This window comes from Stomoxys calcitrans, chromosome 1 (assembly GCF_963082655.1).
Source record: "Stomoxys calcitrans chromosome 1, idStoCalc2.1, whole genome shotgun sequence".
NCBI classification, from domain to species: Eukaryota; Metazoa; Arthropoda; class Insecta; order Diptera; family Muscidae; genus Stomoxys; species Stomoxys calcitrans.
Window position 1 is genome coordinate 55,257,979 of NC_081552.1, and position 14,380 is coordinate 55,272,358.

General features: G+C 37.5%; 2 protein-coding genes across 2 annotated transcripts in view; one reads left to right on the forward strand and one right to left on the reverse strand.

Moving 5' to 3' along the window:
- LOC106094067 (actin-interacting protein 1) overlaps nucleotides 1-10,410 on the reverse strand; it is a 28,688-nt gene extending 18,278 nt beyond the window's left edge. The window contains exons 1-2 of the mRNA XM_013261239.2: nucleotides 10,214-10,410; nucleotides 8,808-8,929 (exon numbers count right to left, since the gene is read on the reverse strand). Of these exons, the coding sequence (XP_013116693.2) occupies nucleotides 8,808-8,929; nucleotides 10,214-10,250 (159 nt within the window). The 5' untranslated portion in view covers nucleotides 10,251-10,410. The remainder of the gene's footprint in view (nucleotides 1-8,807; nucleotides 8,930-10,213) is intronic.
- Nucleotides 10,411-12,187: 1,777 nt separating this feature from the next.
- Nucleotides 12,188-13,217, forward strand: LOC106094066 (GPN-loop GTPase 2). The gene has a single exon (XM_013261238.2). The coding sequence runs from the start codon at nucleotides 12,246-12,248 to the stop codon at nucleotides 13,164-13,166; it is 921 nt and encodes a 306-aa protein (XP_013116692.1). The 5' UTR covers nucleotides 12,188-12,245; the 3' UTR covers nucleotides 13,167-13,217.
- Nucleotides 13,218-14,380: the final 1,163 nt, after the last annotated feature.

Genomic DNA, 14,380 nt, shown 5'->3' on the forward strand with positions numbered 1-14,380 from the left:
ATAATGAATTGATGCAAGATTGTGAGGCTGAAATTTAGCTTTTTTTGATTCAGGACACTTCTCTGAAGAACACTGAAAAAGAATTAGGGTTATCCAAGTCAATCTATTTTAGATCCACTCTGCTTAAAATTTCAATTTTGACAATTCTTGCTTTATTTTTGCCTCCTATTTAAAACTAACGGTACTAACCATATGTTCATGTCTGTTACACAAAGATTTTGGGAATTATACAAGATGCAGTCGAATCCGCTTATTTGAAAACCGCAAAATTCAAAAAATTTGTTTCATTTATCCAATGTTTTCAATTTTTCGATTATTGCATTTTTATCCACCGGGGCAACACTGTGCGACGCCCGCACTCTCAGTGAGATTCTCCACTCGATATCGCTGATTGTTCGCGACAGCAGTTACAACAACTTCGTATATCGAGCATCCCACTATCCGCAACATGTGGATGCGCTCGGTAGCTCATAGCTGAGCTTCTCCTGATGACGACGAGCAATTTTCACTCGACTTCGACACCAGAACAATAGCTCCACTCCAATTCCGACTCCGGGCACTAAAAAATTCTTTATTTTTTATACCCATTACCATAAATGGGGGAATGGAAAATCGCCATTTAATTTGTAGCACCTCGAAACATTTATCTTCGACCCTACAAAGTATATATATTCTCAATCGTCTCAACATCTTATGTCGATCTAGCCATATACAATACATACATTCGTCCGTTCAACAGGTAGCGTTCGAACGAATGGGCCTTCAAACTAGAGCTGGCAAAATGAAACAAAAACAAGTAAAAGCGTGCTAAGTTCGGCCGGGCCGAATCCTATATACCCTCCACCATGGATCGCATTTGTCGAGTTCTTTTCCCGGAATCTCTTCTTAGGCAAAAAAGGATATAAGAAAAGAGTTGCTCTGCTATTAAAACGATATCAAGATATGGTCCGGTTCGGACCACAATTAAATTATATGTTGGAGACCTGTGTAAAATTTCAGCCAATTCGTATAAGAATTGCGCCCATTGGGGCTCACGAAGTTAAATAGAGAGAGCGATTTATATGGGATCTGTATCGGGCTATAGACCGATTCAGACCATAATAAACACGTTTGTTGATGGTCATGAGAGCATCCGTCGTACAAAATTTCAGGCATATCGGATAATAATTGCGACCTCTAGGGGTCAAGAAGTCAAGATCCCAAATAGGTTTATATGGCAGCTATATCAGGTTATGAACCGATTTGAACCTTATTTGACAAAGTTGTTGAAAGTAAAAATAAAATACGTCATGCAAAATTTCAGCCCAATCGGATAGGAATTGCGGCCTCTAGAAGCTCAAGAAGTCAAATCCCCAGATCTGTTTATATGACAGCTATATCAGGTTATAGACCGATTTCAACCATACTTGGCACAGTTATTGGATATCATTACGAAATATTTCATGCAAAATTTCATTTCAATCGGATGAGAATGGCGCACTCTAGAGGCTCAAGAAGTCAAGACCCAAGATCGGTTTATATGGCAGCTATATCTGGTTATGGACCGATTTGAACCATACTTGGCACAGTTGTTGGATATAATAACAAAACACGTCGTGCAAAATTTAATTTTAATCGGATAAGAATTGCGCACTCTAGAGGCTCAAGAAGTCAAGACCCAAGATCGGTTTATATGGCAGCTATATCAGGTTATGGACCGACTTCAACCATACTTGGCACAGTTGTTGGATATAATAACGAAACACGACGTGCAAAATTTCATTCCAATCGGATAAGAATTGCGCCTTCTAGAGGCTCAAGATGTCAAGACCCAAGATCGGTTTATATGGCAGCTATATCAGGTTATGGACCGATTTGAACCATACTTGGCACAGTTGTTGGATATTACAACGAAACACGTCGTGCAAAATTTCATCCCAATCGGATAAGAAATGCTCACTCTAGAGGCTCAAGAAGTCAAGACCCAAGATCGGTTTATATGGCAGCTATATCAAAACATGGACCGATATGGCCCATTTACAATACCAACCGACCTACACTAATAAGAAGTATTTGTGCAAAATTTCAAGCGGCTAGCTTTACTCCTTCGGAAGTTAGCGTGCTTTCGACAGACAGACGGACGGACGGACGGACAGACGGACGGACATGGCTAGATCGACATAAAATGTCACGACGATCAAGAATATATATACTTTATGGGGTCTCAGACGAATATTTCGAGTAGTTACAAACAGAATGACGAAATTAGTATACCCCCCATCTTATGGTGGAGGGTATAATAAGTGATGCGACACTAAATCTATCCTTTAAGATGCATTCCGCCTATAGAGGACGCAATTTGCATCCGGCTATGCTAACATTTTGTACAATAATTTCTCTCATGACTTCCAACTGAATTTATTAATCTTGGTTTTATTTAGTCTGTGCATTGAAATTGCTTCTACATAAGTCGATCTTCTGATTTTTAGTCCTCATTTTCGTTTAAAATATAGGAGATGGGAAAATAACGATAGTATCGATACTATTGATATTTATTATAAAAACTATCGAAAATATCGAATGTTGCGATTATCGATAGTTTGCCAGTTCTACTTCAAACTGCGAGAAAACTTGGCTTATTCAAAAAACGGTTGCAAGTTTTCAATATTCGGCAATTTTTTATATCCAAAAAAATCAAACAAGATTTTTTTTTCAAAATTCTTAGAGTGGAAATTCTGCAAACCGTTTAGGTGTATTGTTGCATTTGATGGTTTCTATATTAAACCAGTAAGGAAAGGCAAAAGTCGGGCGGTGCCGACTATATAATACCCTACACCACCTAGTGCCTGTAGTACTTTTTATATGTAGAACTCATCTCGAAATCAAGTCAGACTTTAATTTGGATACAAATTGAAATAGCAATTTAGAACCTTGTAAGATTTTCCTACCATATTGAAACCTGTGCCAATTTTAATGACACATACTGGGGCGTCAAATAGAGATTGACGTCATTAAGTATGCGTCATTAAGATGTGACCAAAATTGTGGTTTTTACTACCATAAAAGTCCATATCAGATGAAATATACACATTGAAGCTATATCTACACTAGGACTGATTTTTATGAAATTTTGCGCACGTATTGGAACGTCAATTTAAACGTCTCATGTGAAATCGGGCGAAAATTGTGGATTTTACAGCCTTAAAAGGCCATAATGGATGAACGATATATATGGTAGCTATATCTAAATCTAAACCGATTTTTATGAAATTTTGCAGACAAATGAAGACGTCAAATAAAGCACCTCATGCAAAATTTTTTAAAGATCGGACCAACCTTAAAAAGCCAAATCGGATGAAAGATATATATGCCAGCTATATCTGAATCTGAACCGATTTTTATGAAATTTTTACACATATGTAGACCTTAAATAAAATACCCAATGCCAAATTTTGTAAAGATCGGACGAAAATTGTGGCTTCTACAGCCTTAAAAAGCCATATCGGATGAAAGATATATATGGGAGCTATATCTAAATCTGAACCGTTTTTTTTAAATCAATAGCCTTTGTCCCAGGGCCAAAAAAGTGACATGTGCAAAATTTCCTGACAATCGGTCAACAAATACGACCTGCACTTTGATTACAAGAATACATGGACTCACAGACGGACATGGCTAAATCGAATCAGAAAGTGCTTCTGAGTCGATCGGTATACTTATCAATGGGTCTAGCTCTTCTTCTTCTTAGCGTTGCAAACAAATGCACAAATCTATAATACCCTGTACCACAGTGGTGGTGCAGGGTATACAAATAAATTTATGGCGATAAGCCTACTACTTTTTCCCAATGCACGTGTTTTCGTGTAATGACAGATTTTTTTTCTGCGACAATTACACTATCATGGTGCTCATGATTCTGTGCATCTGTTGGAAGTTTTATTGATGGTTTCGAACGCTAGACAACGGTAACGGCTCTCGCTATTACTCCGTGTGCATTGGGAAAAAGTACAGCTAGTAGACAGGGTTGTCGAGCTCGGTTCACGTGGTAATTGTATCATAGAGGCGTTTTCGCAATAAATCCAATACAAATGCAATATAGCAACGTACGGCCCTTGAAGCCATCACAACTAATATGGTTGAAAAGTCTTCTAACCAAAGACGAAACGCGCCGCATAGTAGTTGGTGTGTGTTGCTATCTCTGGCTTTCCTTTTCCATTTGCCAAGAAAATCTCCGATCATTGAGCACGAAAGAGAAACAAACAAATACTTTTTTTGCTGTAAAAACATAGTGGCTTAGGAAATAAAAATAATTTTTGTTTTGAATTTTTTTTCAAAAGTTTTTTAATTTCTTTTTTTAACTTTGTTAAACAAATTGAAGAAAATTACTACTTCGATGCTTCAAATAATGAACATATGAAATTTCTTTAAAATCGGACAAGGGCCAGGCGTTAATGGGGTGACATGTTATGCCCTTTTGCTAAAGAATTTTCTATGAAACTTTTTAAAGACAAAATTTTAATAAAGCACAAAATTTCAATACAGATTTTTGAAGAAAAAATTTTATTGATTGATATTTATATAACCTTTTTCTGAAGACAAAATTTCGATGAGATTTTTTCTAAAGATTAAATTTCGCATTTTTGCATTTTTTTCTAAAAACAAAATTTCAAAGATTTGTTATAAACACAAAATTTCAATAATATTTTTTCAAAACACAGAATTTCAAAGAAATTTTTATATGATATACGTAAATGAGAAACAAAACACGATTTCCATGTACGAAATATCGATTAATAATTTAAGTCAAAAACAGAAATACCTTGAGTATGCATTAAAAAGCAGCAGGAACGTGCTTACTCACCAACGGAGCTTGACGATGATCGTTATCTCCACATACAAGTGGCTACAACAACAACAACAAATTTAAATCTATATTAAATCAAGGCAAACTTTCGCTATACCTTTAAGGGGGATCTCGTATGAATTAACAAGGACCTGTTATAACGTGCAAAGATTATATGTGGCAAAATATGTTAAAAAGAATGTTCAACCAATTCGCAGCTGACCAAAGTTTCATCATCAGTCCTGTGAGCCCCGAAAAGATAACATGCTTCCACCTACTCACTTCTTAGTGCATACCTCTTTTAGACGAACATTGGATCACATCAGTGAACCTTTCTTCGAGCGCAGAAAGAAAAGAAACCACCAACCGCCAATATCTCTACTCAAAAAGAACATCTAGCATCAGCAACACACAATAGCCAGCTTCGAAATCGCGATCCCCGTAGCCTGTCCAATGTATTTATAGCACACCACATACGCCTTAACTTAAAAAAAAATTATTCTGCTTTCTATTCTAAATAGAAGTAAAATCAATGACGTTTTTTATTTGAAAAACAAGTAAAAGCATGCTAAGTTCGGCCGGGCCGAATCTTATATACCCTCCAGTTCTTTGTCGGGCATCTCTTTATAATGGATAGGAATGTTGGACACTACAGCAGAAGTCAATGTGCAAACTTTCAGCGAAATCGGATTAGAACTTCGCTCGCTAGAGACTTAAGTAGTCAAGCTCCGAGATAGGTTTATATGGGAACTTTATCAGGTTATGAACCGATTTTGACCATACTTAGCACAGTTGCTGGAAGTCATAAAAAACATCTCATGGTAAATTTCAGACAAATCGGATAAGAATTACGGAGCTATATCCAGTTACGAGCCGATTTTGACCACACTTAGCACAGTTTTTGGAAGTTTTAATGTTGTTGTTGTACAGTGAGGACTTCATTGGCAAGGGCCTGAGGGTTTTTTTTGTAACATAAAACTTCTCATGCTAAATTTAAGACAAATCGGATAAGTATTGCGCCCTCTAGAGTTCATAAAGTATAACCGAGAGATTCGTTAATACTGGAGCTATATTATGTTATGAATCGATTTTGACCATACTTGACACAGTTATTAGTAGTCAAATCTATACACTTCTTGCAAAATTTAGCCGAACCGGATAATATTTACGTCCACTAGCGGCTCAAGAAGTCAAGATCCGAGATCGGTTTATATGGGAGCTACATCAGATTATGAAGCGATTTTGACCATATTTAGCACAGTTGTTGAAAGATATAACAATCCCTCATGCCTAATTTATTTATTTTATTAATTTGTTTATTATGCTAATATTAGCAACATAAAAATATTGGGTTGCCCAAAAAGTAATTGTCGGTAATAGAGTAGTAATATAGTCGGCGTTGACAAATTTTTTCAACGGCTTGTGACTCTGTAATTGCAATCTTTCATCTGTCAGTTAACAGCTGTTACTTTTAGCTTGCTTTAGAAAAAAAGTGCGCGAAATTTTTTTTACATTTGTTTATTTGGCGTCAATTTTAATATGGGTACCACATGTATTGAAAGAAATTCATTTAACAAACCGAATCAACGCTTGTGATATGCACCTTAAACGCAATGAATTCGATCTGTTTTTAAAACGAATCACAACTGGAGATGAAAAATGGATTGTTTACAACAACGTTAGTCGAAAACGATTATGGTCCAAGCATGGTGAACCAGCTCAAACCACTTCAAAGGCTGATATCCACCAAAAGAAAGTTATGCTGTCTGTTTGGTGGGATTGGAAGGGTGTGGTATATTTTGAGCTGCTTCCAAGGAACCAAACGATTAACTCGGATGTTTACTGTCAACAATTGGACAATTTGAATACAGCCATCAAGGAGAAGCGACCAGAATTGGTCAATCGTAAAGGTGTCATATTCCACCAGGACAACGCTAGACCGCACACATCTTTGGTCACTCGCCAAAAACTGAGTGAGCTTGGCTGGGAACTTTTGATGCATCCACCATATAGCCCTGACCTTACACCATCAGACTACCATTTATTTCCATTTATATCTTTGCAGAACTCCTTAAATGGTAAAACTTTCGGCAATGATGAGGCTATAAAATCGGACTTGGTTCAGTTTTTTGCAGATAAAGGCCAGAAGTTCTATGAGCGTGGAATACTAAATTTGCCATGAAGATGGCAAAAGGTTATCGAACAAAATGGCAATTATATATTTGATTAAAGTTCATTCTAAGTTTTATTAAAAATGCATTTACATTTTCTTTTAAAAAATCCGCAATTACTTTTTAGGCAACCCAATAATTTTATTCTAATCTAAATAGTAAGCCCTATTATCGGTTAAGTAAAAATAAAAATAAAAAATGTTTATTCCAAGAATCAGGATACTACAAAAAAAGTGCGTCCACAGGTTGCGGATAGTGGCATGCTCCATACGGAGCAGCTGCAACGGCAGTCGCGGACAATCAGCGGTATCGAGCGGAGAGTCTCAGTGAGAGGCCGGGCAACACCACGAGAAGCTTAGCTGCGAGCTACCGGGCGCGTCCACAGGTTGCGGATAGTGCAATGCTCCATACGGAGTAGCTGCAATGGCAGTCGCGGACAATCAGCGGTATCGGGCGGAGAGTCTCAGGGAGAGGACGGGCGGCAACGGCTTTTGCACAAATACTGACTGTCTATGATGCTCGATATGACAAGGTGAGTGACTAATCATTCTGCCGTTTTTTTTTATTAGTTGTTGTTGTAGCCAAATTTTCATAGATCTTGTAGCCACATTTTCAGGAACTTGACGAGGATCGCCACCTCGATCCTCGTCAAGATCCTGTAGGTGAGCAAGCTCGTTCCGGTCTCTGCAACCGATCGCCGGTGCCGCCCGTCCTCTCACTGAGACTCCCCGCTCGATACCGCTGATTGTCCGGGACTGCCATTGCAGCTACCCCGTATGGAGCATTCCACTATCCGCAACCTGTGGACGCGCCCGGTAGCTTGCAGCTAAACTTCTCTCGAGACAGCAATAAACACCGCACAGATTGGACATCAATGATCCAGCCTGTGTGGTACTTACAGCTATCCCGTGCTGGCGCAATGCGCCCATTTGTAAAAGTCGCATTGTACATTTTATCCCAAAATTCGATATAAAGTTCTTAAAAATATTTCGTTATCATTCACGTTATGCAAATGAACTACTCTAAAAATACTACAAAAGCAGCGCGTTTTTTATGATGTAAAAACACTGCATGATGCCTTAACTTATCTTTATGCCATTACTAATGAGGAGTATTTCATTCCTTGTCTATGGTTAATGAAACACACATGCATTAAAAGATGTTTCGCAGGAACGAATACAAAATTTCGAAAACTATTTTGGAGTCAGTTCAAAGATGTTTTTTTGGACTTTTCTTGCGATTTTTGTGGGATCTATACACGCTATGCATGTACTAAATTTGAAAATTGTTATTGTGCATTTAATACATTCACTGAAATGTGGGGCAGCTGTTGTGTTGTGTTGGCTAGGTTAAGCAGACAGGCGCTGTTCTAGCACAACGTCAACTCTCACAGACAACAACACAACGCAACACCGGCTAAAGGCGGGCGAAACAGCGCGTAAAGGCGGACAAAATGAAATTTGTGTGGGTGGTTGGCGGTATGGTTTTTGGATATGGGGATACAACAGTAAAAAACAAACAAAGAAACACAAAAACCCAAACTGTCTAATTTTCATTCGGTTCTTGAAAAATAAAACACATATACCCCAAAAAACAAAAATCTCTACTCTGTTAGGCATACAAAAAAAAAACACCATCAAATCCTGCACATTATGCCGGCTTTGAGGGAAACATCAAAATCGAATAAATATAAATTACTTTAACGATCAATGAAATATGACTTTACACAGTGAAATGTGTATTGGTTTCAGTAGAAGGGGGAAAGTTGGAAGATTTTTTTTTTTTTTTGAAGCATCAGCTTCATTTTTACTTACCTCAATGTTACGTATAATCACCGAATTGCCATTGGTGTAAAGGAAATTTTTACCTTTAGGATCAGAGCCCAAAACGATGGGTTGGCCACGTTGTGTACGAGGTAAAGTTGCATAAATGAATTCTGTAAGGAGAGATAAAAAGAAAATGGAAAAGCATTACTAAGGCTGAAAACAACACCAGCAACAATAATATCAAGCGGAACAATTTCCCCACAACACAACAACAAACAAATTATATGGCCTAACAAAACGGAAGTGAATGTGGAAAGTGATACATGTGAGAAGAGTGCACCCACAGACATACATACATATACCGAACAATAACCAAATCAAAACCGCAGGAAATCACTTAAAAATGATTTTGTTTCTCTACTTTATTTCTCGCTTTTCTTTTCAATGTCCCCGTTGCTGTGTGAAGTGATGACCCTTCATTAAATTATCAGTTGGCTGAGCAAGGGTAGCATTACAATGATGGGTGGCATGATATTTACAAATGCATTTGAAGGAGTGTTTCACAATGATCCAATTGATTTTCTAACAAAGGTTGGACATTTTTAAAGAGAAAAACATAGCTATTAGGGGCGATGGTATTACCCAATCAAATCTTTATATTTGAGTGCTCATAAATCTGGCTCATGGGAAAATTCCTTTTAAAATTAAACTTTCAACTAAGAAGTATTATAAACTTAACCAAGTGACGTTGGTAGTACTTATTATTTATTTTTATTCTATTTTATTTGCTCAAACATTAGGCAAGCCCTAAATAAAGTCTATAAAACTTACATGTATTTAGATTTTATAAATACCCAAAAATTATATATATTCACAATAAAAATCAAAGAACATAAATTTCCATAAGGAATTTAATGGTATTCTTTCTGTTCCCTCTGAAATCCACCAACCTCCCACTAGCAACATTAACATTAGGGTGGGGCTTACAAGTTACAAAAACCTGAGGTAAGGAGGCAGTTGATAACTTTTAAAACCCCGGCTACCTTTATCTGCTTAATTAATGGGCTATGGTTGGTTGTCCTTAAAAAGTGCCGGCAAACAGATAACAAAGTTCGGAGTCGCCGCACTTCCCTCCTTCGCCCCTCACCCCTCCTCCAAATACTGGCCAAAACAAAAGTCATATCCATATATGGTCATAGAATTAAATCGCTTCAAGTTTTACTTTTATTTGTTTGTTGTTGTTCCCTGACTGTTGCTGCTTTTATTTGGCCTATTTCACCAATATGACTAATTTTTATTTAGCAGTGGCAGCAGCAGCATTATACATGGATAAAAATAGCTGTTTCAATCGGTATCATTTTTCTACACAGAAATAATTCACACTAAGCAGCAATATATATATATATATATATATACATCTACATATATGTGTGTATTCGAAGTGCAACACTCACTGTTTTCATAGGCTGGTTGTTGCTGCTGCTGAGCCATAATTGTTGTAAATAGTTTGTTAACAAAATCAGTCAAATATTTAATACAAAAATATATTTTATTTATTATTTAATACGTATAACACACAACACAACAACAACAACAAAATGCAGAACGGCCGGCAGGGCTTGTTGTTATTACACGAGATGATGTTTCACGAATGAGACGTTCGTTTTCAGTAACCGTAGCCGAGACTTTTCGACGGCGGCAACTCGACGGCTGCGCCAGTTGAAAAATTCAAATTGCTTGTATAAATAAGAATTAGAATTTTTTGGTTTTATCGTTCAATTTTGTTGATCAAAAAGTATTTAAATAAAAAAGAAGAGACAAGTGAGAAAAGTATTGGGTTGCCCAAAAAGTAATTGCGGATTTTTCATATAGTCGGCGTTGACAAATTTTTTCACAGCTTGTGACTCTGTAATTGCATTCTTTCTTCTGTCAGTTATCAGCTGTTACTTGTAGCTTGCTTTAGAAAAAAAGTGTAAAAAAAGTATATTTGATTAAAGTTCATTCTAAGTGTTATTAAAAATGCATTTACTTTCTTTTAAAAAATCCGCAATTACTTTTTGGGCAACCCAATATTACAGTTAAGAACCATGACATGCACAAACAGCGAAAAATTACGCGAACTAGTAACGTACACAAAATCAGAGTTTACTGATTTTGACTGATAGTGTACTCAATATTTTGTTATTGGGCAACTGTCACTACCTGTAAATTAATATGTCTTGGTACTATTGGGTTGCCCAAAAAGTAATTGCGGATTTTTTATATAGTCGGCATTGACAAATTTTTTCACAGCTTGTGACTCTGCAATTGCATTCTTTCTTCTGTCAGTTATCAGCTGTTACTTTTAGCTTGCTTTAGAAAAAAGTGTAAAAAAGTATATTTGATTAAAGTTCATTCTAAGTTTTATTAAAAATGCATTTACTTTCTTTTAAAAAATCCGCAATTACTTTTTGGGCAACCCAATATATTAGTTTTTCGCAAAATTTTTCACCGATTACTTTTTTGAGATAAAGGTCTTAAAGCAAAAAAACTTGCATTTTTCGTTCAGTAGAACATTCCCTCATTACTTTTAGTAAAATGTTAATAAAATTGTTACTTTCGTAATGTTTTAAAAAAGTAATGGAAAAAAGAAGGGTTTTCAACGGTGAAAAACGAACATAGTACCAGCCATAAGCTGGCGAATCCGCTAGACTGAAATCTGAAATCTAACTCAAATCTTAAACTTTGTACGACCAATGTATTTTGAAGCTCCCACAAGTCAACTCATGGTTGAATTAACAAGGATGGCTCACTTGCCCAGTTGATGGAATTGTTTTAATTTAATTTAATTGTTTTAATTTATATTTTACACGTTTTTAATTATAAATCTTTTGATCTTGTGGCTGCTACACATGATAATGCAAATAATAACATGATAATGCAATTAGGAAGTGCCCAGAAATTTGACAGCTTAGGGTTGGTATTCTATTCCGCTTTCGGAATAGTCGCGAACGGAATTTGACAGTTATGTTTTGTTTTTATTTTCATACCAAAAGACGTTTTTTTTCTACACTTATGGTTTTTCCGCAAATAAATAAAATAACAAATAGAAAAAACGAACCATTGGAACCAATACAAAAATGATGCCGACAATGATGTCAAGCGTTGCCACTAAAATTTCTTTTTGCCATTTTCCTTACTATAAACAGATTACTACTTTTTCACCTATTTCCTTCAGCGTTTCGCCGAGGTTTTTTTAATGGAGTTGTAATGCATTCCACCTGAAAAGATAACAGAATACTCAGCTTTTGTGATAATTTGCGCCACCATCACCACAGGGTTGTATAGTTGATCTCGTTGTTAATTCAACCATGAGTCGACTCACAATCCCATTCCAATTAATTTTGACGCCGTTAGAATTTCTATCATAGCTTGAATCCATGCACAGCTGTTTTCATAGTTTGTTTTTTTTATTTCCAAAACAGTGTAAAAGGAGGCTTGTTTTAAATGTTGCAACAATCAGCAGCAAAAGTTAAATTCACTAATCCTCTTTATGGCCAATTGATTGTTGGCCCGCCAGGAAGTGGTAAAACTACATATTGCCAAAATGCTTTCAAGTTTTACCATGAATTGGGACGACAAGTTGGAGTAGTTAATCTGGATCCGGCCAATGAGAATATGGACTACAATCCCTGTATCGATGTCATGGAACTAATTACCATGGAAGATGTGATGGATAGCATGCATTTAGGACCCAATGGTGCCCTTATGTACTGTGCTGAATTTCTAGAGGACCATTTTGATGATTGGCTCTTACCAAAATTACGCAAACAGTCGGCTAGTTGCAAATATTTTCTCTTTGACTGTCCCGGACAAGTGGAACTGTACACACATCACGCTGCTATCTCAAGGGTATTTGAAAGATTAGAAAAAGAAGGCTATCACTTGGTTACTGTTAATCTCATCGATTCCCATTACTGCTCGGAACCGGCAAAATTTGTTTCTACTTTATTGTTGGCCCTAAATATGATGTTACGCATGGGCTTGCCTCATGTTAATGTTTTATCCAAAGCTGATTTACTAAAAAAACATGAGGATAAATTACATTTCAGCTTAGATTACTATACAGATGTTTTGGATTTAAAATATTTGTTGGAAGTTTTGGATGACACGCCATCACTGCGACGCTATAAAAAACTCAATGCTGCAATATGCTCTATGGTGGAAGATTATGCGTTAGTTTCATTTCATCTTTTGGATTCTCGCAGCACGGAAAGTATGTTACGCTTACGCAACCATGTGGATAAAGCCAATGGCTATATTTATAAGGCTGGAGAGGAACAAAGTGTCAATGCTTTGATGGCATGTGCGGTGGGGGCAGAAACTGAATCGGTGCGACAGAGTAAAGATATTGATCCATATTTGTAAGTTTTGTACAAAAATATTATTAAGTTTAATAAAATTATGAACAAAAGTGTATATATATCCCATGTATGTTGTAGCCACATTCTGTATATGGAGGTAGCGATCCTCGTCCATAGGTAAACTCGTTCCAGTCCATAGGGCCGATCCCAGCGGGAATATGTTGTTGTAGCAGTTTATTGTGTTCTATCTTTCGTCTGCTTGATTCTGTTGAGTTTCAAGACACAGGAACTCATTTACCCGATAGTCAGTTACCGCATCTGCTACAGTGTCTGCATGTATGTTGTTTAGATCCGCTTGATCTAGAGGTTCTCTCTTGTAGCGCTGAACCTCACGCTCTAGATCATATAGATCTATCTTAAGGCTTCTGGTCGGTGGATATCTATCCACAAGATGATGATTTGGATGGTTTCTGCGATAACAGCCCAAAAGGTACTGCTTAGACAGCATGTAGTTATGTCTTCGCACTGGTAGGATCTTTGTCTCCTGATGGAGGTGGTCCACATGAGAACTTTTGACTTTATCGTAGATTGAGGTGGAATGGAGGATAGGTAGAGGTTAAACAGTGCCGGAGATATCACCCCACCTTGGGGAACCCCCTGTTTCACTCTACGGTGTTTCTTATCCTCTAAATTCTTCTTATCCCTAAGTTCCACTGACTGGCGACCACACAGATAATTCGCGACCCATCGTTTCAGGCCTGGCTGGACGGACGTGTTGGCGATGTCCTCAAATAATTTGGCATGGCTGACCGTGTCGAATGCCTTCGATAGGTCCAATGCCAGGACCGTCCTATTACATGACCTGGGCTGATTGAAGCCACGGCAAATGTGTGCGGTGATGGCATGCAAAACTGTTGTTGTGCTGTGCAGTCTTCGAAATCCATGTTGATGCTCGACGAATGGAAATTCTCCTACGAGGCACGGGAGGAGTAATGCCTCAAGCGTCTTTGTCACTGGTGCGAGAGAAGGGAGATCGGTCTGTACGACTCTCCAAACTCGGGTCTTTTCCAGGCTTCAGTAGCAGGATCACCCTGCCCATTTTCCAGACATCGGGAACTATAAGAGTGTTCAAAGACAGGTTGAGGACAGTGGTAATGTACTTAACTCCAGGTGAATCCAGATTCTTCAACATCAATGTAGAGATTCCGTCGGGGCCCATCGCCTTAGATGATTTGGCGCCACGGATGACATTCGTAACTTCGCCCACGGTAAATTGTG